This window comes from Sceloporus undulatus, chromosome 6 (genome assembly GCF_019175285.1).
Source record: "Sceloporus undulatus isolate JIND9_A2432 ecotype Alabama chromosome 6, SceUnd_v1.1, whole genome shotgun sequence".
Taxonomy (NCBI): Eukaryota; Metazoa; Chordata; class Lepidosauria; order Squamata; family Phrynosomatidae; genus Sceloporus; species Sceloporus undulatus.
In genome coordinates this window covers 59,928,522-59,955,430 of record NC_056527.1, presented here as the reverse complement: position 1 = coordinate 59,955,430, position 26,909 = coordinate 59,928,522, and the positions used below count along the sequence as shown (strand labels likewise).

Here is a 26,909-nt window from a genome sequence, read left to right as displayed (position 1 = left end):
TTAAAATGAGTGGACAAGGGTCTGGTGCATTGACTTACAAGGGAGTTTGGAGGACTGTAAGACCCACTCCTGCCCTTGAATAAACATGCCCCCAAAGGTTCAGACATAGAGTGTGATGGGGACAGTGTCAGTATTTTTTGGTCCTCCTGCAGACCAATTTAAAGGATAATTTCACTGTTACATGTCTTGGGATAGGCCATTTTAGACACAGTAGAGGCCTTTTTTTCAATCAACCTGGAAGTCAAATTAGGGGTCATTCCCTGTTGAGAAAGTGCCTCTGTCTGGCCTAGAGTGAATGGGAGAAGCTAAAAACATGTCAAATTTGCCCCACCACCTCTCCCCTACAGGGGGAATTTTGGCTCAAAATTTAATTTAAAGATAATTTTAGGCCTTGGGGACAACAAAAAATCTAATTCAGCACCAGTGATGGCCTGCACATTGTCCTTTGCCATCCTGCCTATTGATGATTGGAGTGATAGGATTCATAATGTAACAAAGTTTCAGGTTAGATTAGTGAATGGAATAGTTCATATTAAGATAAGTTATGTAATATAATTATGTAATATAACCCAAGTGTGATATCAAAATTACAGTCATAATCATAACATTTTAGATTAACATACAGTTAAAAGTCCTATGTAAGAATACACTAGAAATCTAAGAAAGAAAAAAGTTCTTTATAGCAACATTTTTTTTTTTTTTGCAATGAACTTTAATTTTGAGGTTCATTGTCTTTCTGTAACTTCATTTCTAAGCACTCTGCCTTGGATGCCAGTGGGTCACACAGGAGCAGAGCAAGTACGTCCAGGAGAAGAGATCTTGTGGTGCGTACTGTGAGTGAGCATGCTGTGGTTTGTGAAATCGAAGGCTTTCATGGCCAGCATCCATAGTTTTTTGTGGGGTTTTTGGGCTACGTGGCTATGTTCTAGAAGAGTTGCTTCCTGATGTCATCCGCAAACCGAACTAACGTTTGGGTCACACAGTATACAGAAAACCTACACGTACAGACAGATACCTGCAGAAGAACTCCAACCATCACCCAGGACAAAAAAGAAGCAGAATCAAAACACTGGTAGACCAGACAAAACGCATCTGCAAACCCCACTTCTTGGAAGATGAACTGAAGCACCTGGACCAGGCTCTACAGGCTAATGGTTATTCCAGCTCAGACATCAGAAGGGCTGCCAGGCCCAGAAAAACTCAGAGGAGTGAAAATAAGCAGCCACCCAAAGGGGAGGTATTTTTACCATACATCACAGGAGTCACAAACAGAAAAAGGAAACTGGTGAGGAAACAGAACCTGCAAATGGTTTACCAACCGACAAAGAAAATCCAGCAAATGCTTCGCTCACCCAAGGACCAGAGATATCCTCTCACAGCTGCAGGAGTTTACTGCATACCATGCAGCTGCAAGCAAGTCTATATAGGGACCACCAAACGCAGTGTGCAAACAAGAATCAAGGAACACGAGAGACACTGCAGACTGCATCAGCCAGATAAATCAGCAGTATCAGAACATGTTGCAAACCATCCTGGGCAGGTTTACTTTATCTATTTTATTGTTTGTATGTACAGCGCTGTGTAAATCTACAGCGCTATGTAAATAAAGCATAATAAAATACTGTTTGAAAACACTGAAATTCTGGACCATGTCAGGATGCACAAGTAAGCCATTGAAATCCACAAACACCTGGACAATTTCAACAGGAAAGAGGAAACCCTTAAAGTAAACAAGGTTTGGCTACCAGTCCTGAAAAATAGCAAGAAGACGACTCAACAAATGCACATGAGAAATCTCCCAGGGTCAGGGGCTTCCCAGCAGACAATGAGCACCAATCAAGCAGACACTACTCCTTTGCATAGCCTCCCACCCTGAGGCCTGCCATTAGCAACAGAATAATACAGATGCAAATCACTCCTGCCTTTCTAGAAACTCTTCTAGAACATGGCCACATAGCCTGAAAAACCCACAAAAAACTATGCTGTGGTTTGTTTAGATACCAGTTTATGTGAACTAGTAAGAGAAAGTGAGTCAGAAGTTTAATAAAAAATTAACTTGAATGCTGAAGACATTTATGTGAGAACTGTGTACTTAGAAAGGAGAGAGAGGACAACTGAATGATATCTACAGCCACAGTCCTTAAGGCTAGAAGGTTTTGCAAACTTGAGAAGATTAAAGTATTTGTCTCAAATACAAAAGTTGAGGAGAGGTAGAAGCTATATTTTTTATTTCTATTTGCTGGCATCTTTGAAGACAGCAAATTTTGGTGTCTTCAAAACATCTGTAAAAGTGTATCTGTGAAAAAATATGTTATAATAATAAACAATAACAGGTACTTTTTTCTCTGGCCACCAATTTTAACTATATTTCATGGTTTGTATTTGGGTTTTTCTTGTCTGAGCTGTTACCTTTGGATTTTAGTGTCTTGTTTTGGATTTTATATTCTTCCTTTTCTTGCATTTTGGTCTTTCATTCTTTATTTTACTAAAAATGTGTGATTATGTGAAGAACATATGTGTAGACTAATCACATTAATATGTAGTTCCAGATAGTGTGTGTGTGTGAGTGTATTGTGTGCCTTGGTCATTTCTGACTTATAGTGATCTTAAGGCATATCATGGGGTTTTCAGAGGAGGTTTGCTGTTGCCTTCCCCTAAGGCTGAGCGGTATTATGTAGTACTGTAATATCATAATCATAGTAGATTCTTTGATAAATGCTCCGAGGTTTTACCCTCAATTTATCCATGGGTAATATCTAAATCCATAATTTTACCCTCAACTTATCCCAAAATCTGTCCCCAGTTTATACTTGAGGTTGATGTACAAACAAGTATATATCATAGTTACAATAAAATGGGGAGTCTTCTAAAACTGAGTTATCAGGCTTACCCCAGGACATGTTTGCTAGAACAGTATAGTTTTTTTAAACACCAGTCGTCTACAAGGTGCCTCCTTAGCCTCCCTTGAAAATGAGCTACACAGGTGGGTGCTACTATACAGAAGGTCCAATTTGGGTTCCTGACAGTCTATTTCACCCAAGGTGACACATGTAACAGGGTCTCTTGGCATAGTCAACTAAGAGAAGGTGGGTTCTTGATATCCTAGACCTAAGCTATTTTGGGCTTTGTGGATAAGAATCAGTGCTTTGAATTTGGCTCAGAAAAAGAGAGGAAATAAGTGAAGCTGTTCCAAGATTGGTTGTTTGATTTATTAAATGTCCTCCAGACTGAAGTCTGGTGTTCATGGTTTACAGTAACTGTGATTTCCAGACACCTGACAAGAACGGACGTGCACTGAATAAGTTATGCTACCGTAAACATAGGGTACTTAAGGCCAGATTAGTTTTGTCCCGGAAAGGAGAGGTTAGTAGCCAAAAAGAAGCTAAGAACCCTAAAACATTCCTTTAAGGTTTAGACTCAAACCCAGAGTAGATTTATTACCACAAAGACATTAGATCCACCAACTTCTACTGTTTTCTATAATAGTAATATTATATAGAGGTGTGACACCATTTATTTTTTCTTAAACAATCTCTGCAGTTTTTCATTTTTTCTTGTGTAAGTAAGTATTTAAATAAATGTTAGAAATCACCCCTTTGAACTGATACTTTGGAATGAGAGATTTATGGGGAGAGCTTATGAGTGTTGGGCAATCCTCCTCTGTTTTCAGTTGTATTGTGGGTGGTAAAATTGCAGCTCAAATTGTTGCATTTCTTGATGAACTGACTGCTGTTAAGTTGTGTATGAGTACTTTATCCATCGCCATAATGTGGAATAACTGGCTCTTCTGCCTATGTGCTACTTTTTAAAGATAATACAGTGGTACCCCGGGATACGAAAGCACCGCCTTACGAAATTTCCGGGATACGAAAAAATCCCATAGGAAAAAACTGTTCCGGGTTACGTTTTTTTTTCCGGCTTACGAAAAAAAATTTTGGTGCTTTTCGGCGCTTTTTCGCACGAAACGCGGCTTTCCAGCGCTAGCGCCTATGGCTTTTTCGGGTTACGAAAAAAATCGGGTTACGAACGCCGCGGCGGAACGAATTAATTTCGTAACCCGAGGCACCACTGTATTTAGAAAGACTTGTGTGCATGCATCATTAAGCATAACATTCAACACTGTCATCTGTGCTGTGCATTCTGTGGTGATATGTCCAAAATATGTGTCAATGGATGGCGTTGAATAATATGCAGCAGAGAAAAGAAACTCATTGATTATGTTAGAGATACAGTGGTGATTTGAGTTGTTTATGCTTATTTGTTTTACTCACTTCTTGTATTTTTTGTATTTTTTCTCTGTAGGTCATTGGTTAGCATACTTCATATTTAGGAAGTGCTTTGCTAAAATTATTACATGATGGATTATAAATGTTTGTTTGGATGCCATTGCTCCTTGATAATTTTAACCTTCTACATTTTTACTTAACAGAGCAATACTTATGGTGATGCTTATGGTGGGAAGAAGCCTTCTAGCTCTTATAAAGATCTCTTGGTTAGTGATTTCATTTGGGTTTTCTATTCCTTAACCCCTTATGCGTTTTTATTCAGTAATTTCCTGCATTGACTACAGAGGTGCTTCTTCAAGGTGAACAAAATCTTGCTGACAGGACAGATCCTGTGTACTTTGTGAAATAGTAGTTAAGCCCAGATAGTCAGAAATAATAATAATAAAAAACCATGGGGATGGGAAAAGAAATACTGATTTGTTATTTATCCAGTGTTTAGGATCTTTTAACTTTGTAGCTCTGTGTTTTTGAAAGATGAACCTTTCAACTGCAGGCATACCTCAGTTAACAAAGCCTCTGACAAAGAAGCTCCTTTTTACAAAGTGTATACATCCACACATCCCTTCTTTCCTCCTTATCTGCTGTCTAGCTGGAAGATTTTTTAGCAGCAGTGGCATTGGGAGGATGGTAAAGGAGAGCTGGAGAAACACAGACTTTTTATATTGGATAGAAGCAGTGTGCCTGCAGTAAACAGTGCAATAATATCAGCTGAGAAAGAATGTGATTCTGCTCTAGCCCATCCTACTCTACCTGAGTGTGCTTCCCTACAATGGGCATAGTAAATAGCAGCTGCATCCAGAATCCTTCCTGAGTGTGTGTGAACAGCAAAACAGAAGGCAGAGACAATAAGCCTGCTTCATTGGCTACACCCATCATATTTTTAAAAAACCACAACATGCTGCTGTACGTTTGACTATCCAAGTGGATAATGATGAAAGGATAATGATGAACGGAACGATGAAAGGCTCTCTCGGTGCACTTTGGAGAAACGTTCACATAGTCTCTAGAAGGCTCCTTTTTGTTTGTTTTGTTTACTTTTTCAAGGTTTACCTGACCAGGATGCTTCATTTCACATACATACTGTGGAGCAATGGTGGCACAGTGGTTAAACGTTGGTAGTGCAGCCATTCACTGCCATAAGGTCCATTATTTGAAAATCCCAGGCAGGAGGGCTCCAAGGTCAACTCAACCTGGCATTCTTCTGCAGGTCACTAAAATGAGTTGGTAGCACTTAGCTTACACATTGTAAACCCCTTAGGGAGTGCTTAAGTGCATGGATAAGTGGTATAGAACTGTACATGCTATGGCTATATTGCTATACTGTTCTGAATAATAAGTTTGCCAAAATAAGTTGAACTATTCTTCTTTTGTTGTGGTATAGGAATCAATCCCTATTATTTCCATGCCATTTCCGCCTCTGGTACCAATTTGTTTTGTTACATAATGCCTAGGAATACATCCGTTTCATTAACTGAGGTTTACCTGTATTGATCTCATTGGTGAACCCAGTAAAGTTGGGATGATAATCACATGGTCCTCCAGATACTGCTGAGGTTTGGCTCTCACAACACCATTGGTTATGTTGGCTGAGGTTACTGGGACTTTCAGCCTAAAAACATCTGAAGGTATACTTGATTCCAACACAGCTTTAACGTCAAATTGTTGTTTTGTATTTTTTGTCAGTGAACACAAGAATCTATTTGATTAAGCCCCTCAGTAATGAGTGCTTGAAATTCCATTGAGAAACAGTCTATATAAGGTCAGATGCTTGTACTAAAGTAAACATCTGAAACCACTTCAGTGAATTATTGCAACAGAGCTTAAATGTCTTGATTTCTAGAAAACATTTGTGTACAATTGCAGAACAGTTGGTGGGTTTAAAATAGCTCTTTTTACAGATAATCAGATTACAGATGATTAAATTCTGCGAATTGTCTTACTGGGAGGCCTAAATTGCAATTTAATCTTGTGAAATACTCAGGATTGAACAGTTTCGTTCAATCTTGAGTACATGAGGTTTATGGCACTGGAAGTTAATCGCTGCAGCAGCAGTCTATTTGTGGGTACTGAAATATAGCAAAAAATTCTTCCTGCTTGCTAACCACATGCAGTTTTTAAAGGTGAATGTTACTGATACAGATCAATACAAAAGCTTAACCAGTTTTTATGTGGTAAATGTAGCTGCCCTAGGAATTACATACAGTGTGGGAATAATTAAATAACATGTAGCATATTAATAAGTAGATGGCTGTTAGCTCATCCAGACTCAATATTCTGTTTGAATACCTTTAAAAATGTTGTATTTTCTATTTCTATTTGACAGAGTGGATTTTACCATGACCAGCGAAATTATAGCAGTCTTAGACATAGCAAACCACTTTCTACCTACCATCCTCGGGTTTGTCTCATGATTTTTATGAGGTTTATGTTTATGTTTATTTTTGTAAACTGAACAGTATAATTCATAGTCATGACTTAGAGCATGGAAGCTAACACCACCATTGCAGAAAAAACTTGGCTTGTTTTTTATGTAGTTTGGATTAACATATTGCTAAATACCTTGTATTCTTTTTAGTCCTGCATACTTGCTGTGTGAATCAAATGGTGGCTTAGAAGGAATGCTGGGGCTTTGAATTCAGAATAGCATTCTTTTAACTTTGTGTGATGTGACTGCTGTTTTGCAGTTTGCCTATTTTTGAAAGCACCATGATTAACTGGTTGCAGTATTGTGTTTTACTATTCACAAACTATTTATACTGGAAAATTCAGCTCTGTCCTTACTAAAATATTTTTTAAATTTTTTGTCTTATGCCCAGTTTTGATTCATTTGGAGTTCCTTTGAATTTTGATGGTTTTTCTTTATGACAATACTAACAGTTTTGTATATGTACTTGTATATCTTATATACGGAATGAATTGTGCTTCACTTTAGAGTATCATATTTAATAAAGTATCTTATTTTTGTCACAGTCATCATCTCTATACAGTGATCCTTTGGCAACAACTAAAACTTACAGGGTTAGTAGAGTGTGATATAACAGTCTACGTTTTGGCATTGTAATATTTTGTAAAGCTAAAGAAAGTGCTTTCCTCTGTAGGTGTCTCCAGATGTTAACAGTGGTTTGATAAGAAGTGCCAGTTTGGTTCGTATGCAGATTTGCATGCTTGCCTTTATTTTGCGTTCTGAGAGTAGTGTGACTTGGAAGCATTGTGTGTTCTGATTTGGGAAAGCTAAGGTTATAATCGAAGGGAGAAAGTCATTTTGAGGAAAGGCAAAATATACACACACTGTGGAAGGTTAACAATTTTCAAGCCGACATATTTCAAACCTAATGACTTTATGTGAAATATAAAATGTACACAATAGTGTTTATATGCATCAGTATTGACTGTTTATTTATGTATTTGGTGAGGTTCATCACTACCTCTCTGTGCCTGGGAGATCTGACTCCTGAGAATTGTTCCACCAGTGCATAGTGCCCATTGAGCTGTTGCTTGCTCAGGTATCTGTGGTACATTGATGTGGCCTGTGCAGTGCCTTGCAGCTCCATTAATTTCTTCAGGATTTATCAGAAAAGTTAACCCTAGGTAGGCAATACAAAAGACTCCAATATTGATTATAGCTTTACATCTGCTGTTTTGCACAGCCCTCAAAATGATTCGAAGGCGAGTTGGTTATCAACTTGGCTGCAATTTAATTCAAACCATGTGGCGGCTTTCAGAGCTATTAACTAATCTCTGTTCATAACTAAAGGTATTCTGTTGTTCATAGGCTCCTGAATGTTAGCAAGGATTCATTTTGATAGTTTCTGAAATATTTCCAACATTTGTCCTAAAAATCTCTACTCTGCTTCCTTTATTTCTAGCAGAAACAGATAATAAACAAAATATCATAGGAATGATTCAAGGCAAAGCAGTCATTACCTAACTGGAATGGGAAATACTTCTTTCTATTGTACTGTTTTTAAACTGTTTTTTATTATTTTTAATTGTGAGATTTAAATTATTCCTAAAGTCATTGTCAGTTTAATTACTTTTTAATGTTAACCTATTGTATGTTTTAACTAATGTGCTTTAATTTGTAAGCTTCCTTTAGTCTATTTAGAGGAATAGATCATTTAATAATGGTAATAATAATGATAGTAGTAATAGTAGCAGTAGTAGTTAATAATAATAAAAAAATTTATTTATAGCCTGCCGTTCCCTTTCGAGAATCCAGGCGGGTAACAACAGTCCAATAGTTGTTGTTGATGTTGTTATTGTTGTTATTGCCTAGTTAATAGTCAGGAAAGAATCTTAGATGAGAAGTTTACATGAACAAATGCTATTGTTCTTCTCAAACCCCCCCCCCCTTATATATTTTCTGGGTTATGGCATGAAATTTGTAATGTTGCAGCCTTATCAAAAACTGATAAGCTTTTTGAACAAACGTGTGCTAAATTTGTGAATGTGCTGAAATGATACGCAAGGGATGCTTGTGGGTACTGCAGAATCATTAGAAACTTTCATAAAAGAGATGGAAAAATTTCCCAGGGTACTATACGTAAACATTGGATAGTCAGCCCTCAATATTCATGGACTTGCCATCCATGAATCCAAGCATTTGCGGACACCAAGCCCTCATTGGCCAAAATGGTGCCATGGCTATGTGGCCACACCACCATTAGGAACAAAAGGACTTCTTACCTACCTCCCCGCCGAGGGTTTGGAAGGCCACAGAATTCATTTTCCCAGAACAAAAATAATGAACTTGGGGCCTGCCACGGATGCCAGGGAGATGCCTACTAGGCTGCCTCTGTGCCTGCCTCTCCCACATTCTTGTCAGCCACTGGTCCGAGGGGGCCATCAATCACCAGGGAATCAGGCTGGCTGAGGAACGGGTGATTGACAGCTCCCTCCAACCAGTGGCTGATGAGAATGTGGGAGAGGTGGGCACTGAGGCAGACCAGCGGGCATCTCCCTGGCAACTGTGGCGGGCCGTGAGTTCACTGTTTTTATTCTGGCAAAATGAGTTCTGTGGCCTTCCATCCCTAATGGTGGCACGGCCATGTGGCTGCTCCATAAATGGGGCTAATGTGAGCTTGAGCATCTACGGATTTTGGTATCTGCAGGGGAGTGTGAAATGGTGGATTACAGTAAATTAATAATCTATTTTAGAATGTTCAACTGTTAGAAAAATGCATGCACAACTGCATTTTTATTTTTAATAAATACTTCTGATACTAAAATGTAATTATATTCAAGTCAATTGGTTTTTATGCCTTCAAAGCTGAGATTTTGTTGTTGTTGACAAACGTCTTTCAGCAATATCAATAATGGGTGCTGAAAAGAATAATTTTCTGAGAGTTCTGTTACAGATAACACAGCATGTGCATGTAATGTAATTTAGTAACATTTTGGTTTTAAAAATACAGTCGGACATCAAGTATCCATGATTTGAAAATATTAAAAAATAGATACTTCCAGAAAATAAACATTGATTTTGCCATTTTATATAAGGGACACTGTTTTACTATGCCACTGCATATAATGGGATTTGAATATCAATGGATTTTGGTGTCCATGGGGGGGTCCTGGAACCAAACCCCAGAAGATACCGAGGGCCCATTGTACAGCATTTAGTACAAAGTGCATGTGTATTTGCATTTGGCAGGGATACTGAAAAGGTAGAGAAGGCAAGAGTTGGGCAAGACACGTGTTCCCTTGACAGGAATCTCTTGAATTGAATAGTGATAGATGGTCTAAAGATGAAGGTGAACAGGATAAGCCTCTTTTGTCTCTTTCTTCCACCCACTGTCCAACAGACTGCCAGGAGAGGAAAATACCATTGATCCTAGATGTCTAATCCCATGCACAGGCCTCACCCTCTCCCCTTTTCTCTATCTTGCCCTCTTAGTTTTTCATCCTGTTTGCCCTCTTTTGCCTTCATTTGACTTTCTTCCTCTCGGTCTGTACCCCTTCCTAGATGCCTGAAATTGGGTTGTGGGACTGCATGCTTGAAAGTCCTGTTGTATTATCTAGTGCTTACAAGGCACTAAGATGATCTGTCTTGTTCTCTAGTAGTCTGACTATAAATACTATTTTCTCTGTTCTTCAGGCATCGTTACATGGTGGTGAATTGTCTAAGTCTTATAGTATTCGGACTGTAAGTCTACAGAGCTTTTGTTTTGGCTTTATGGAATATAATTTGAGTGATAAGTAGCTGACAAAGCAAATACTTCCCTTTCCTTTTGAAAATGTTTTTAGCCTTCTGAATATAGTTACTATTCTTCAAGAACAAGTTCAGCACGAAGTAGTCCAGTGGTGAGAGATTTATAGCATGCCTTAAGGTTTTTCCTTGTTTGTTTTGTTTAACCATTTGTTTGAATCACTACTGATAAATGCATGGATTGTAGATTTCTGATTTGTTTTACAGAAAAGGATGCAAATTGTTAATTGGAAATCAGCATCTTTGTTAGCTGTCGTTCTGAGAATGTTTGTAGAAGTTCATGGCTATACACATAGATTTTGAATATACAATATTAAGAAAAAGCTTGAACAGAAGTAGAAATAATATGTATATTTCAAAATTACCATAATGATTTCAGGACATGTGAATAACTAGTGTAGTATATTAAATGCATGTGGTGAAGGAGGCATTTTCCCATTAGTTTCACATTAATAATGTTTGTTGTTGAGTCAGTTTGCTTTAGTAATGAGAAAGCACATACTCTTTTATATACTGTTTCAGGAACTGTCATAGCTTCCAGAATTACTCTTTTTAATGGTACACGGGATTCTCTTTTAAATACTGTAAGAATAATCTTGCCCCACTAAGTTAAGTTGGAATGTGATCCTTAGGGCATATGAGAGCCCTTTTTTTCCTGTCCTCCATCAGTGGTGAGGAGGCTCAGCACTGGCCCATGATCCTCTTAGCTTGAATTGGAGAGAGTGTTGATTGTCATACCATAACTCACCCCTTTAACTTGGTTGAGGGCCTTTTGATCAAGAAGAGTGGGAAATGTTGGCTGGAAATAGATGGCATGAAATCACATTCACTTACCCGAAATGGTCTGCATTCTATATTATTTGTTAATGGGAATCTCTCCTTGCTTGGGTGGTGCCTCTGTGCAGGAAACTATATGACATAATTCTGTGTGTTTTATTGGGTTTTTGAAAATGCTGTGTTTTATATTGCTATCAACATCATTAACACAACTAAGATTTACAAATCTTGCTTTATTCATTGCTTCAAAAAAGGCAGACTACTTGGAACGTTAAAAGTAAATGTTCAACGTAGTGTTACTCTCTTGAGCTTTTTGCATGACAGTCTTATATTGTGAATGCTATGAGAGCCAGTGTGGCATTATAGTTTGAGTATTGTACTATGATTGCAAACCACGGTTGGATTTCCCATTCAGCCATGAAATCCACTGGATGACCTTGGACACACACTCTCAGATTCAGAGGAAAACAGTGGTAAACCACCTCTGGTCAAGTCTTGCCAAGAAAACCCCATGATAGGTTCACCTTAGGGTTGCCCTAAGTCAAAAATTACTTGAAGGCACACAACAACAGCAATGTATGTGATGTCCTATAGTAATCAGACAGTTCTTGGACTATATCATTGTTCAGTGGAAGTACCATAGAAACATTCATATTTATTCTGCTGAAAGGAAGTGCTGTTCTTCAGTTAGCTGGAGTTAAAAGAACAAAGTATAAACTGAAGGTACACAGGTTGCATCTTTGCAGCCTGCTTTTTAGGCATGTTAAATGTTGTAGTCTAACAACTTCTAGAGTGTACTGTATTATGTTGGAAGGAAAAGCTCTAGTGTGACCAACAAGCAAAATTCGAGATAGGGCCAAATAGGTAAGAAGAGTTTTGATTCTCAATATCTTGATGCTAGGGAATGAATTAACTAATTGTGCCCCCAAATGAGTCCTTTTATTCCCCTTCTCCACATTTAAATGAAAAACTGCACTGTGGAAAGAAAGCACTGCACCAAATAGTCAAGCTTGGAGTATATCCTGACACTGTGTAATTGAACTCTCACGGCTTCTGTGGAACCAGTAGCTGTAGTTCCACTTACCCACTTCTGTGTGTGACCTGCTATTAATGTATCTCTGTCTGTGGTGTACACAGAGTTATGCTGCTTCACCCTTACTTAGAAAAGCCTACATTGACATGGAATCACCTGTACTGTACTTAAATCTTTATACAAACAAATATAGATCAAGTAGTATGTTATAATGATTGATCCTTGAATCTTATAGTTTACAGATGATGAATCAGAGAGCGTTGCATCCTCTGATCGTGCTGTTCGAGGCCGGAGGGATAGTGTGGTGAGCAGGGCTGCATGATTGCTATGTGCTTGCTATATTCTGATTTTATCAGTTGAAGTACATGAAAGTACATCTGAGCTGAATAGTCACAATTCACACTGTGCACAAAGTTGCTTGAAGTAGTTTTGTTTTGTTTTATTAATCCTTAAATTGGGATAGCATGATTTGCAGCTTGAAACACATGATCTGGTCTCACATCCTAATATAAAAGTGGTCCCTCTGTATAGATTTTTGGTAGTATTTTTCTTTTCTTCCTGACAATTTCCATAAAGAATTGAGTATAATTTTAAAAGTAAAAAAATGAATTAATGACATACATAAAATAAATATTCCAAAAAATATAAATTGCAACAAGCAAAACCGTGACTTTGCCATTTTATATAAGGGACACCATTTTACAATGCCATTCATTGTATTTAATAGGACTTGAGCATCCACAGATTTTGATATCCACAGTGAGTGCTGGAACCAAACTCCAGCGGATAACAAGGGCCCACTGTACTATGGACACCTACATACTGATCTTATTTTGCCAATGCATCATACAATCATAGAGTTGGAAGAGACCACAAGGGCCATCCAGTCCAATCCTCTGCCATGCAGGAAATCTCAATCAAAGCAGCCCCGACAGATGGCCATCCAGCTTCTTTTTAAAGATCTCCAATGAAGGAGACTCCACTACACTCTGAGGAAGTTTGTTCCATTGTCGAACATCCCTTACTCTCAAGAAGTTCTTCCTAATGTTGAGGTGGAATTTTTGTTGTTGTTGTTGTTGTAGCTTGCATCCATTGTTCCGGGTCCTGTTCTCTGGAGCAGCAGAAAACAAGCTTGCTCCCTCCTCAATATGACATCCCTTCAAATATTTAAACAGGGCTATCATATAACCTCTTACTTCACAAACATCCAGCATGTTCAGAATAGTCTTTTTGTTTCTTTGCTGCTTTCAGACACGAATCCTACTATAACACATAAAGTTGCTAAATTTTGTGCAGCAGCAATTAAAATCCGACGGGTGAAGACTTGCACTACGGATTAGTAGTTGAATTTCTAGTTGGGCTTTGTCAGAATTGGCTGAGCTTTGTCCTCTGACAGAAAAATGCATATGTGTACCTGTATTTTAAGGTACTTCTTTTTGTGAGATTTTTGTGAATATTTCCTGGTATTTTGTATGCTGTATTTTGCTATTCTTATGCTGGTCTGTGACCGTAATATCTATATACATATTGCTTTCTAATACAGTGAGCCCGCGCCATATACGGGCTTCCCTTCTGCGGCTTTCAGCATACACTGAAGCCGCGGAGTAATGCAATGAATGGCGTGTGCGCTGTGTGCACGCGCCCCATTGGACTACAACTCTTTGAGGAATTAATCATGGTGTGATATTGTTCATAAATAATTTGGGAGTATCATGAGGTATTGGATAATTTCTCCTACTGTATCCCTGAAACACATAATTCAGTGCATGTTTTTAAATAAGGTGTTCGAGTCATAAAACTAAAACAAAGTATAACAAGCTATACATTTCAGCAAGTCTGTTTGACATTGGTGAATGTTTGTGTTTTAATGCTTTCTATGCATGGAGGTTGCTAGTAAAAATAATGAAGTGATTAGTGCTCTTCATCAAAATACTGCCCTTGACATTCGCGGGGGTTAGGGGATCTGAACCCTCGCGAAAATGGAAAAAAACCTGCAAATAGTGGCTGATCATTCCCTTCATCCCTCCTCTTCTCTGGCCAGTAGCCTCAGCACCACCTTTCTGGTTGTATAAACAGAAGCAGCAGTGGCAACTACGGCAACCATGGGGTTATTTCTCCCTACTTCTCCTTTTTCCTTCCCTTCTTCCCTGCCAGCAGCCCCAGCTTCCCAGTTTTACCAGGATTCTTCTGCATATCCCATATAAAAGAAGGGGTGCTGGGTTTTCTGGCAGTATAAAAAGGGAAGAAGAAAGGATGGCTTTTAAAAAACAGGAGTTTGGCTCTGGGGCTGTTGGCAGGGATAAAGGGAAGGAGAGAGAAGGGGTGGGAAGAAAGATCCTGGTAAAACCAGGAGGTTGGGGACTCTGGAGCCATTAGCCGGGAGAAGGGGAAGGAGAAAGAAGAGGTGTGGAGAAATGATCCAATGGCTGCAGTGGCTCCTACTGATGCTTCTGTGTATACAACCAGGAGGATGGCGCTGGGGCTGTTAAGGGAGGGAGGTGCAAAAAGGCACAAATAAGCAAAACCGCAAAAGAGAAAGCCGTGAATGTGAAGGGCTGACTATAAACTCCCCCCCCCCTTTCATCTTTGATGGTTATATTCATGTGCATGAGCAGAATTTGGCTTATATGTTTAAGCATTTAATCTAAGAAGTAACCTTAGCATTGTGATTAAATCTTGTGTCAAAACATCAACTCTAGATCAGATTGATAAAAAAATTGATGGCTTCATATTCAATAGCATTCTTTAAATGCTACTGAATGTGACAGCCCAAGGTTCTGTGGCTTTCACCATATTGCTGCAGTAAGACCTGAGGTCCAGTAGAATAGAAATGGGAGATACATGGCCCTTTGGTTATTGTTGGACCATAACTTCCATCTTCCTCCATCATTGACTGTGTTGGCTACTGCTCCAACATCTAGAGGGTCACAGACATTCCTTCTCTCCTTCAGAGCTATGAATTTGTGACTACAGTATTCAATTACTGATTCAGTTACTAAGTTTTTAAAATATTGTTGTTGTTTGTTCCGTTTTTATTTAGGAAGGGTGAGAGGTTGTATTACGTAGCTATAGTAATGTGAACTGTGTGTGTAATTTGATACCATGGAAGGAATAAAAAAAGTATAATACGGTCAAATTACATTGCATGTTTCTGAAATGTTTTATTCTGTCTGTCATTTTCTCTCCATCTGTTGTCTTTGTCATTGAAGTCATCTGACTTTTCTGATCACAGTGAAACCGCAGCTGATTATTTCAGCCGTTCTAATCGTAGGGGAAGCATTGTGTCTGACTTGGATGATGTCAGCATTCCAGATCTGAATAGTGTGAGTGTGTTTGGTATTCTGCTGATGTCATTGCTGCGGGTTTGATAGTGACTATCTTTTTCCTGTGAATACCATGCTAGCATTCTAGTAAAGCTTGTTGGCCCTGGTAACATAAGTAAAACATATATGGTTACTGGTTCTAGTAACATAAATAAAAAATATTATGTATAGTGCATTTTGTTTCTAACAGCGTAAAATGTTATACCAGTTGGTTGAAATACAGAGTTGAACTTGCATGGCTAATAAGTATGTTTTATTCTTTGAAAACATCTTCCTTACATGTCTTATTGTAACCTTGTTGTAAGCTGCCTTGGGCCCATAGTAGGAGAAAGATGAGATATAAATTAATTAAATAAATAATAATTTAGAATACAGGATTTTTATTCTAATTTGATGATATTGCCAAATGTTCATCTTCAGTATGCACATCAAAGTTTGAGTTTTCTATTCAAAAACTCATGATTGTGAACTGCCACATTGAGATATATTTCATGAAGTGTACACAGTATTTTTTGGCTTTCAAACGGAATTGAAGATTGCTTCTGTATATTTGAATGCTAATGATGCTATTACTCTCACATATACAGTACCTGATATTTACATAGCATTGTAAGTCATTGTGTAATTTGAAAGCATGGGAAGATTTTGACTGCAGTGTACTGTTCATGTTGTAATTACCTCTACAAAATTAATGTATTTCTTGTGGAAAAAACATATCTTAAGTACTATGATCATTAAGAGTAATTTACTACCGTAAAGATTTGGAATCAGTTTGAACTTCCACAATGTCAATTTATAATAGTATAAAGTTGTGTTATTTAATAGGTAAAACAGATAATCTTCAGTGCAATGTCAAAAAAATGGAATGTGACCTGTGAGACAAGTATACATACAACACTTTCTCTGTCTATTACCCATGAACTTCACTATTATTTACCAATTCAAACCCTAATTTAGAGTTTCCGTAGTAGCGTATCCAGATTGTCATTAATCATGGTTGAGGTCTCTATTGCAATCTTTTAATGATGGGTAAGGCTGGGCTGGTAGGTTAAATTTGCACAAGAGGGTCAGAAGGTGAGAAAACACAATTCATTACTCTTCTTAGGAGCAAGCCTAGCCATTTGTGTATGTGTGTTAGTGTTAGTTGCTCTTGCCAGAAGAGAATTACGTACAAACCGAGAAGCTCAGAAAACAGGAGGTTCTACTAGGAATTATTTCCTCAAATCAAGTGCCGTTAAAAATCAGTTCAATTCATGACTGATGTAGTATGGCAGAAAACATTTAAATTAGTCAGGAACTGCCTTTTCCTACTGTACATGTATTATTATTATTATTATTATTATTATTATTATTATTATTATTATTAACCTTTATTTATGAAGCGCTGTAAATTTACACAGCGCTGTACATACAATCTTTTAGTTAGACGATTCCCTGCCCTCGGGCTTACAATCTAAAAAGACATGACACAGAAGGAGAAGGGAGTGGTGACGGGAAAGGGTAAGAGGTCCAGCAGTTCCTCTCTACCTCCAAGGCCTGGACCAAGGCAGATGGACTGGAGGGAGGGCGAGGCTTCATAATGGATGGTTAATCATTTTCCAGGGAAAATACATACTCTCAAGTAGGATAATACATATACAGTACATAGCAATACAAGAAATGGTTCGATAAACAGGCACCACAAGAACATCAAATAGTAAGCGACAATTATGCAATGCCTGGGAAGGCTTCTCTGAACAGGATGGTTTTCAACTCCGTTTTGAAGCTGGTTAAAGAAGTGATGGCTCTTGCTTTTGGGGGAAGAAGGTTCCAGGAGTGAGGGGCAGCAAGTGAAAAGGGGTGAATCTGGGATGGGGCAGAGGAAATCCTGGGCTGAGACAGCAGACCTTGACTACCAGAACGGAATTATTAATGTAGAATTATTATTTAGGGAGCCAAGTTACTGACATTAGTATGTGGAAGGTTTGTTTGATTCATAATTCTCGGTGGCCGAAACAGAGCTTGGAAGTAATGTTCCAGAAGAAAAATGTTATTATTTAAGGGAGTAATGGATAATGTAGATCAAGTAATGTGATGTAATGCTGCTGAAAAATAAAATAGGCGTAACAAGTAACTTTACTGATTCCTTCTAAAACAAAACACATAAAGTGTAGCCTGCCAGGGCCATTTACATTTTTTTTTAGAAAAAGGATTTTTTTGTTGTTCCCAAATGAATGCCAGTCCACTATGTTTGAGGGCCTAAAATAGTTTTTGCAAAATTAATACATACATACATACATACATATGGCTTTCCTCCAAACTGACAACCAGGGGCATGGGAGGGGGAATTTCTATCACATTTTGTGGGTGCCTTTTTAAAGGTATATTATTGTGGAATCTAGTGGCTACTTACATCACTTGCAAATAACATATATTCATTTAATGTAGCTAAATCCCTGGCTCATCTACCAAATCAAGATTCTGTAATATAGATAGATACTTTTAGATGGATTGTTAACAATCTATTGACTGTCCTGAAGACGGCGAAATAAGATGGAAATGCTAAAGACATCTGAAATGTCTCAGAGCATGCTAGGCATGGAGAAGTAAACATTACAGTCTGTTCTGTCTGCAGTTCAACATTACACAACATGCCTAAGAAAATGCCAAAACTGCTTCCTATCTTAACAGATAACTAGGAAACATTTATAAAACAATTTGAACTTGTTATTAAGAATGTTCAGGATGATTTTGACATTTGAAGTAAGCCTTTAAAGATCTAGAATTGTCCTTAGAATATATTAGGTCTTAAGTATTCATATACTGTGAAGCTGCTTCATAAAAATTATTCCCATTGTGTCATTAGCAGATAGACAGAAAAGTAATGTGAAAACATTGCACATGTAGCTCTCATGTTTTAGATATGGTAGAGGCGTACACCTGCACAATTTTATGGGTATTCAAAATCAGTACATAAGAGGATCTGTTTGAAAAATGCAGATGTGCAGAAAATCATTTGCAAGGACATCTAAAACTTGTAGATGGTACGTACATTTTATGAGTGACTTTTGAACAGAACTTGTAGAATTGTGGATGATGAAATGGTGAATGATAGAAAAGAAGACCAGAACTAACATTTCAAATGATGTGCATTACAAAGGAAGATACTTACATATTTATTGGAGTTATATCCCGCCTTTTTCCCAAAATGGGATTCAAGGTGGCTTACAGTAATTTAAAAAGATAAAACTAAAACATTAATTACAAAAGTTAAAATAATACAGTACTAACATTGAAAAATAAGTTAAAAACAGCATAGTTAAAACCAATTTGAAAATAAAAACAATTAAAATACCAAACAGCACACCACACTCCATAAGTAAAATTCACCCACCAAACACCTATGTAAATAAAAATGTCTTCAGGTGCCGGAAAAAGGATTCACAGGATGATTTTTTCAATTGAGTTCCAATATATAGAATATTACTACAAGGCTATTTGTTCTTAAAGAATTTTCATGTTGCAGTATTATGCTGTATTACAGGAGATTTCTGACGCATTTAAAATACTTTTTGTCATTACTTTTGGGATATTAAAGTGGGCCCTTACTATCTGTGGGTTCAATATCTGTGGATCCGAGAAACTGTGATGGCCAGGTGGAGAAGCAGCCAAAGGCCAATAGTAGAAGCTGCCTCCTTCCACTTTTGGAAGTCAGCCCCCCCCCCACAAAGCCACAGCCAGAACTTAAACTCCTTCCTTGCTTCTTTTTCCACCTTCCCACAAGGAAGCCAATACCAGAATTTAAACCCCTTCCTTATTTTCACACAAAGAAGCCACTTCAGAATGCAAACCCGTGCCTCACTCCATTTCCCACCTTCTCACAAGGAAGCCTCTACCAGAAACACTTTTCCTGTTGATACACCTCCTTGCCCCACTCCATTTGTTGCCCCCTCCATGATGTGTTTCTGTGGCAAAGTAGTTTAAAATCTGGCAGGGGCTTTGTGGTGTGAAGGTGGAAAAGGGAGTGAGGAAGGAGGTTTAAATTCTGGCAGAGCATTTCTGATGGTGGGAAACTGTGAAGGAAGAATGCATGCCTGGTGCCAGGTAATTTTAAATGTTAAATGCTGCAAATGAGCATTTTGTTATCTATGGAGGTTATGGAACCAAACCTCTGCAGATACTGAGGGCCCAGTGTATTTATTCCCTTCCATATGTTATAGCAATATGTTCCAATTTATTGAATGTTGAGTTACTGGAACAATAAAACGCTAAAATACAATGAATGTCCTGTATGTAGTATTTACCTAACAGTTGACATAAAACAAATGAAATTCAAAAATTTCACGGTATGCCTTTAAAAGCCTATCCATCATTTTGTCATCAATCATTAGGTGATGTCATAGATGCTTTCCATATGTTATATTTAGGGCTAAGCACTAAGTATAGAATGAGGTTTTCCATACATTATACTCAGAGATAAGTACTGTGTATTCTAGGATATCTGTTAAACTTGTACATAATTTCTGAGTCAGTATAGGATTGCAGGTTTAGTTTTTGTAATTATACCTGTTTGACAGAAGAGTAGCCAGAAAAGCAAGTTACTACAATTTATAAATGCATGGCAATGATTTGTAAGGCTGGTAAATTGCATTTATGACATTGTTTGACATTTACTTTAATTTTCTGTATCAATGTGGAAAGAAAAATGTGGAAAAAAACCTTTTTATTGTTAAGTTATAACATTCTTGCTTTTTACTCATACTCACTTAATGGGACCTTGGTTACTGAGATTTCTCATTGAAAGGAGTGGTTCAATTGAATTATTTTTCTTTATATTTTCAGCTCGAAGAGAAGAATGATAGGCCATATTCTGATTTATATATTCGGGTGAGTTTTTAAAAACCAGTTTGGGTCTCATATTATGGGCTGTTTCTACAGTTCAAAAATGCATGTTAGTCTGCAAGGGTATGGCCAGTACTCTAACCTGTGTTATTTCTGTTTTAAGCTGAATTGTTCAACAATGCATTAAGCAGAATACGTTTCGATCAGGGATGGGGGAAATGCAGCCCATGACCAACATCCATACCACTTCCTTTATTGCGGCTCACAAGTTGCCCCAAAGCCCTTCATTTAAAAAAAACCTTTTAAGGCAAAAACATGTATCTACAGAATGCCCTAAACGGCTGCCTTTAACAGCATTATGCTTTTCAACACTCCTATGCCTCCCCTCCTTTTTTTGCAAAAATTGGTCAAAGACAGACCAAGAAATGCAGGAAGTGAGTGTAATCTCCTTATCTTGAAATGGAGGGCAATTTTGTTAATTCCTACAGCAATTTGTGTTCAGTGACCATAGAGTCCTTGAGAACATAACAGTATTGTAGAGCTGTTCAAGTGGAAGAGGAAATCTGAAGTGGATAGCTAAGTGTTCTGGAAACTGAAAGATGAATCGTAGAGGGAAGGGGGAAGGGAGCAGTGACAAATGTTAGCAGATTTCCCATAGGCAAGAATTAGCAACCTAATTAGCAATAGGAGATCTGGTCTGGGTCCAGATACAAATTTGGCCCTCAAACATTTTTGCAACCCAGAAAATTGTCCCCAACTTAACTGCAGATGCCTACCCTTGGTGTAGGTAATGCTGTTCCAGAGGTCATCTTGGTTGGCAAGATGCTTTTTAAAAGAGATCCTGCACATCTTAGCTGCAAGAGGAGCCCTGTTTGGTAAGCAGAGACAGACTAAGCTTGAAAGAATCATAAATCACATTAATATATTGAATAGTATATGAACTTGAGTAATGTATTTTTATGAGTAGATTAGCAAGTATATGTTAGACTGTTTTTTAAAATAAGCATGAAATAGTCCTATTCATGTGTGGAAACATCGATGGCATGATTTATCTGGGAAATCTCCGAAATTTAACACCATGGCTTACTTTCTTTAGCCAGCATCTCGCAATTCAGCAACACCTCTAAGTGGAAATTCATCTAGACGAGGAAGTGGCGATACAAGCAGTTTGGTGGATCCCGATACCTCATTAAGTGAATTGCGGGTGAGTGAACACTATTGGCAAAAAATAAAAGTATCTTCTTCTTTATTTGAAAATTATTTGAAGAGGATTAAATTTGCAAGACCCATAATTAACTTGTTTTTCAGAATTAACTATGTGCAATGGAGTGGGGTGGATGTTCTGTCTTCAGCATGCAAGTTCAAATTCCTTTAGGCATGTGGACAAAGTTCACTGTGACAAGACCCAGCATCATAAATACTTCAGATTGCAGTTTTATTTGCTAAGTGATTTATTGCAATCCCATGAATTTAATAGTGTTTTCTTAAACAAGGAGTACTCAGAGGTGGTTTTTCCAGTTCTTTCCTCTGAAATATAGCCTACATCATCTTGTATCAATTGATGATCTTCCATTCAAGTACTAACCAGAGCTGACCCTTCTTAGCTTCCAAGATTGACAGGATCTGGTGCCTTTAGGGTATTTACAAATACAGATGCAAAATTGTATTAAAACAGATCATTTAAACAGATTGGTAATCTGTGTAGGGAAATCAAGGGGAAATTATAGGGCCAGAAAGCTATATAGGAAGAACAGGAACATACTACATGCTCAAGAAACAAAATAAGATGCTGGATGAAATACACAGAAGAGCTATATAAAAGAGATGAGAAAAATGAATGATACATGGAATGAAGAATGATATGAAGATGAATCTCATATTCTAGAAAAATGAGGTGGAAGCCTCATTAAAAGAAATTGGGAAAATAAATCAGCAGGAACAGATGATATTTGAATTGAACTGTGACAATTCAACCATACAGAATCAACTCTAATGTTAACTAACATTTGCCAACAAATATGGGAAAGCAGATGCTGGCCAACAGAGTAGAAATTCTCAATATACATCCTCATCCATAAAAATGAGACACAAAAGACTACAACAACTATAGGACCATAGCATTAATTTTCCACACAAGCAAAATTACACTTAAAATTCTGCAACACAGACACCAAGCACATAGAGAGGTATAAGCAGGGTGCAGAAAAGATAGCGGCACTAGGGACCACATTGCAAACATACGATGGCTAATGGAGTGTACTAAGGAATTCCAAAAGATCAGCATGTGCTTTATAGCAAAGGCTTTGACTGCATAGATCATGGAAAGCTAAGGAACACTCTCAAAGACATGGAAGTGCCACTACCTTTTATACTTGATGAGAAATCTTAGGACAAGAGGCTATTGCTAGAACAGAATATGGACAAACGGAATGGATCCTAATTGGCAAGGGGGTCAGGCAGGTCTGCATTTTATCACCATACTTGTTCAACTTGTATGCAGAAAACATCATACAAAGAGCAGGCTTAGAAGAAGGAGGAGTGAAAACAAGGCGAAGGAACATCAACAATCTAAGATATGCGGATAACACAATATTAATAGTGAAAAACATCATGGATTTAGAACAGTTAATAAGGAAAGTCAAGGACGAAAATGCAAAAGCAGACTTGGTACTAAACATAAAAAATCAAGAATAATGATCACAGAGGACCTGCAAAAATTCAGCTTAAGCAATGATGAAGTAGAAACGGTCAAAGATTTCCCATAACTTGAACCAAACATTGATCAGAATGGAAACTTCAGTCAAGTAGAAGACCAAGAATGGAAAGAGCAATGATGAAAGAACTAGACAAGATCTTAAAGAGAAAAGATACAAAATTGAGCACTAAAATTAGAATCATCCAAGCCATTCTATTCCTTGTCATTATGTATGAATGTGAGAGTTGGACAGTGAAAAAAGTGGGTAAAAAGAAAATCAACTCATTTGAGATGTAGTGCTGGAGAAGAGTGTTGAGGATACTGTGGATAGTCAAAAAGACAACCAAATGGGTCCTTGAACAGATCAAGCCTGAACTCTTCCTAGAAGCCAAGATGATCAAATTGAGGCTGTCATGCTTCGGCCACATCATGAAAAGGCATGACTCATTAGAAAAGACAATAATGCTGGGAAAGGTTGAGGGTAGTAGAAAAGAGAGTCAGACCGCATGCCAGATGGCTAGACTCAATTAGGGAGGTCATGGGCATGAATCTGCAAAACTGAAGTGGAGCAGTGGAGGACGGGGGGTCTTGGAGACGTCTCATCCATAGTGTTGCCATGATTGAGATCTACTTGAGGACAGTTAACAACAACTATGACCAGGTGACCTGTGTGCCTGATGCTCAGTCTGCTGTCCAGATGCTGCTGCTCATGGGTGAAACTTCTCTCCTTTGAGACATTTTATTTTTAAATCAGATTTCAAATGGGTAGCCTTTTAGAAAACAGTTTTGTCTTCTTGTTGGCCTTTCAGGAAAAAAAGTCTGTAAAACAGGAGATGAGCCATTCTGACAGTTCATACTAATTTCAAAGTAGGCAGGGGAGCTTGACACTGGATTATAGTTAGGGATTGGCTCTCTATCTCCTAAAGTACATTTCAGACTTGTGGGATATACCTAGTTAGCCCTGTGAGGTCCACCAAGGAGTGTTTGGTGATATGTACTTAGCTAAGGGAGCTAAGGTGCCTCATGAATTCATGCTCAGCTTTGGGATTTTCTTTTTAACGACAGAACTAAGCTCACAACACTACCCACCTCCAATAAGCACAAGTTAAATGTATAATAGTATCATTTACATAGCTGTTATTCTTAAACAATTTTGGATTTCCAGACATGAGAGTCTGTTGCAGAATGACCAGAGATTTAATCCGTAGATGCCAGCTTTCCTCATTCCTGTCCTAAAACATATCCTTTCTCACTTTGTTACTTGAGGTCTGTCAGAAAAATGAAGAATCTGCATTGGGTTTACTTCTAATTAAATATGCTTAGGTTTGGGCAGTTGGGATTGTAAATTCTATCTTCATGTAAGATTGAATAATTATTTAAATTGTAAATATGTTGCATACTCTGAAGCTAAATTTATCAGTTGTGCAACTAAATGATGTGCTCACAGATTAAGAAATTGTACCAGTTGAATATTTTCAGTGTATTTTCCTCCTCTTTGGAGTTACTGTAAGTCCCAAACACACTGCAGAAATAATTTGGTTTGAGAGTGCCCAGGGTCAGTACTAGGGAATTCTGGGAACTGTAGTATTTGTGAGACGTTTAGCTTTCTTTGTCAGAGAGCTCTGGCACCACAAGAAACTACCATTCCTAGGATTTCCTAGCATTAAGCCAGAACAGTTAAAGCGGTCTCAGACTAGATTATTTCTGCAGTGTGTTTTGGACCTTTGGCCACAAATTAAAGCTTAGATATTTAATTGTTTAAAACTATTTGAAAGTAAGATTATTTTTTATTGTTGTATTATTTATTATTTATTTTCCAGTTTATGGATGTGTTTTGCCTTAATGATATGACTGAAATTCTTGGTTGTTTTCCACAGAACAATAAGCTTTAATAATGACTGTCTTATAATAGCCATATGAAAGAATGAATCGTGACATCAATTATACTCTGTTTCACTTGTTTAGAATTAGCTACGGTTGTAGAAACATTCCAGTTTACAAGAGTCAGTATTTATACATTTTCAGTGTTCTATCTTAGACAAGATTATGAAAATTTTATTTCAATTTATGCTTAAAATTGAAATCTGTTTGTCTAATTCTTGGTAGTTTTGAGATCTAAGCTTTTTCTGGAAATATTAAAGAACAATTTTGCCTGCTGATTTATAGCAGTCATTGAATCAGAAATTCACATATTTTAGTCAGTTGCACACACACATACCCCTTTATTTTTCTGAAGTGTGAAACAGAGAGACTAAATTTCTGCTTAACACAATTAAACTGAGTTCACTGTGGTATTCTTAAGCAATGGTTCATTCTTATGTCCTGCAGGATATCTATGATCTTAAGGACCAGATACAAGATGTAGAGGGGAGATACATGCAGGGACTTAAAGAACTAAAGGTATCAGGGTTTCTCCTGAGCATGCATTCATAAGTTGGTAATGGTATTTTTGCCAGTGTCACTAACAGAGCTTTACTAACCTGTTGCTTCTTTGAAGAAAAAAAGCATGTCCCTAACCTACAAATCACAGATTGGATGATATTTAATGTATATATCTGCTAGTGAATTTTTTGTGGTGCTTAGTATTATTACTTGTAAAAAAGGACAGTGAAATACCATATATTTCAGTGATTCCCAAAGTGAGTGCTATGCCCCCCAGGGGGTGATGGAAAGATGTAGGGGCACCGTGAGGGGGAAAGGGGTCAGCAGAGTAGCAGTGAGGGAAAAGAGGATAGCAGGGGGTCCTTCAGTCCAAGTATTGGTGCAGCCAGCAGCCTTTAGGACCATGGTGGGGATGAATTGCATGAAACTTCTCAGGATCCCTTAAAACTACAACTATAATTTCATGTGGCGACATCTCCCACTTTCCGCCTGCCCACACAAGCTCGCTGTCTTAGCTCATCTTTCACTGGTTGTGTCAGTGGCGGTTGTGAGGCTTGGGCGCAGGGTATTGCTTCTTTGGCATGTAATGACACACACACTGGCTGCACCCCTCTCCGCCCCAATGAAGAAGGATTGAGAATTCTTTCTTGCCAGGGAGAAGCTTCTCCCTTTGCACCTGGTCACCTTGGAAGCAACAACTGAGCAGCTGGCTGAGCAGTGACGAAGAGGTCTCTTGCACACACTGGCCTTTGATGGACAGGTGGCATGGGTGAGAGGCTTCTTGGTTGCTGTTCAGCCAGCTGCTTAACTGTATTTCCAGGGTGAACAGATACAAAGCAGCTGAGACTGGTTATTTTGACTTTGCAGTAGAATAGTAGACCTAACTTCAAGAAATATGTATGGGGAGGGGGCACTACAGTTGCCACCCAGGACAAAACGGGAAAGTAGCTGGAAAAAGTTTGAGAATCACTGATATAAAAGATATTCCACTAATACACATTGTATGAACAATATAGTAGGTGCTTTCTGTTAGTTGTTATTAAGGATGAATATTGTTAGCAACTGTATTTTAATAAGCAGATACAGTTGAGTTTGGAAAAATCGTAAACATAGACCAGAAATCAGTTTATTTCGGGAAATATTTGGTTATTTAGACTATCGCCGAAAACACATAAAAACACCAGCTTTTATAAAGTAGCTTGGGATCTTTTATATAAGTTTTTAGACTGCTCTCCTTCATGGAATTTCTGTTTCATTTTGTCAGATGTCATGTCTAAGCATCTTCTTAACCATATTCCCAAAATAATTTTTGATAACTTAACCCAATGATGGTAAACCTTTTAGGGGCTGAGTGCCTGTTGCTGGGGGCAGGACCTCCGCCCTC

General features: G+C 38.0%; 1 protein-coding gene across 6 annotated transcripts in view; it reads left to right on the top strand.

Moving 5' to 3' along the window:
- The window catches only part of LRRFIP2 (LRR binding FLII interacting protein 2), a 61,129-nt gene that overhangs the window by 16,930 nt on the left and 17,290 nt on the right, over positions 1-26,909 (top strand). For 2 of the 6 annotated variants that reach the window (XM_042472945.1, XM_042472946.1), the window contains exons 7-18: positions 756-824; positions 4,430-4,492; positions 6,610-6,684; positions 7,257-7,304; positions 7,385-7,429; positions 10,384-10,431; positions 10,533-10,589; positions 12,540-12,608; positions 15,514-15,627; positions 20,449-20,493; positions 21,545-21,652; positions 25,472-25,543. In XM_042472945.1, the coding sequence (XP_042328879.1) occupies positions 756-824; positions 4,430-4,492; positions 6,610-6,684; positions 7,257-7,304; positions 7,385-7,429; positions 10,384-10,431; positions 10,533-10,589; positions 12,540-12,608; positions 15,514-15,627; positions 20,449-20,493; positions 21,545-21,652; positions 25,472-25,543 (813 nt within the window). The remainder of the gene's footprint in view (positions 1-755; positions 825-4,429; positions 4,493-6,609; positions 6,685-7,256; positions 7,305-7,384; positions 7,430-10,383; positions 10,432-10,532; positions 10,590-12,539; positions 12,609-15,513; positions 15,628-20,448; positions 20,494-21,544; positions 21,653-25,471; positions 25,544-26,909) is intronic. The other 4 variants (XM_042472947.1, XM_042472949.1, XM_042472948.1 and 1 more) reach the window with 2 other exon arrangements.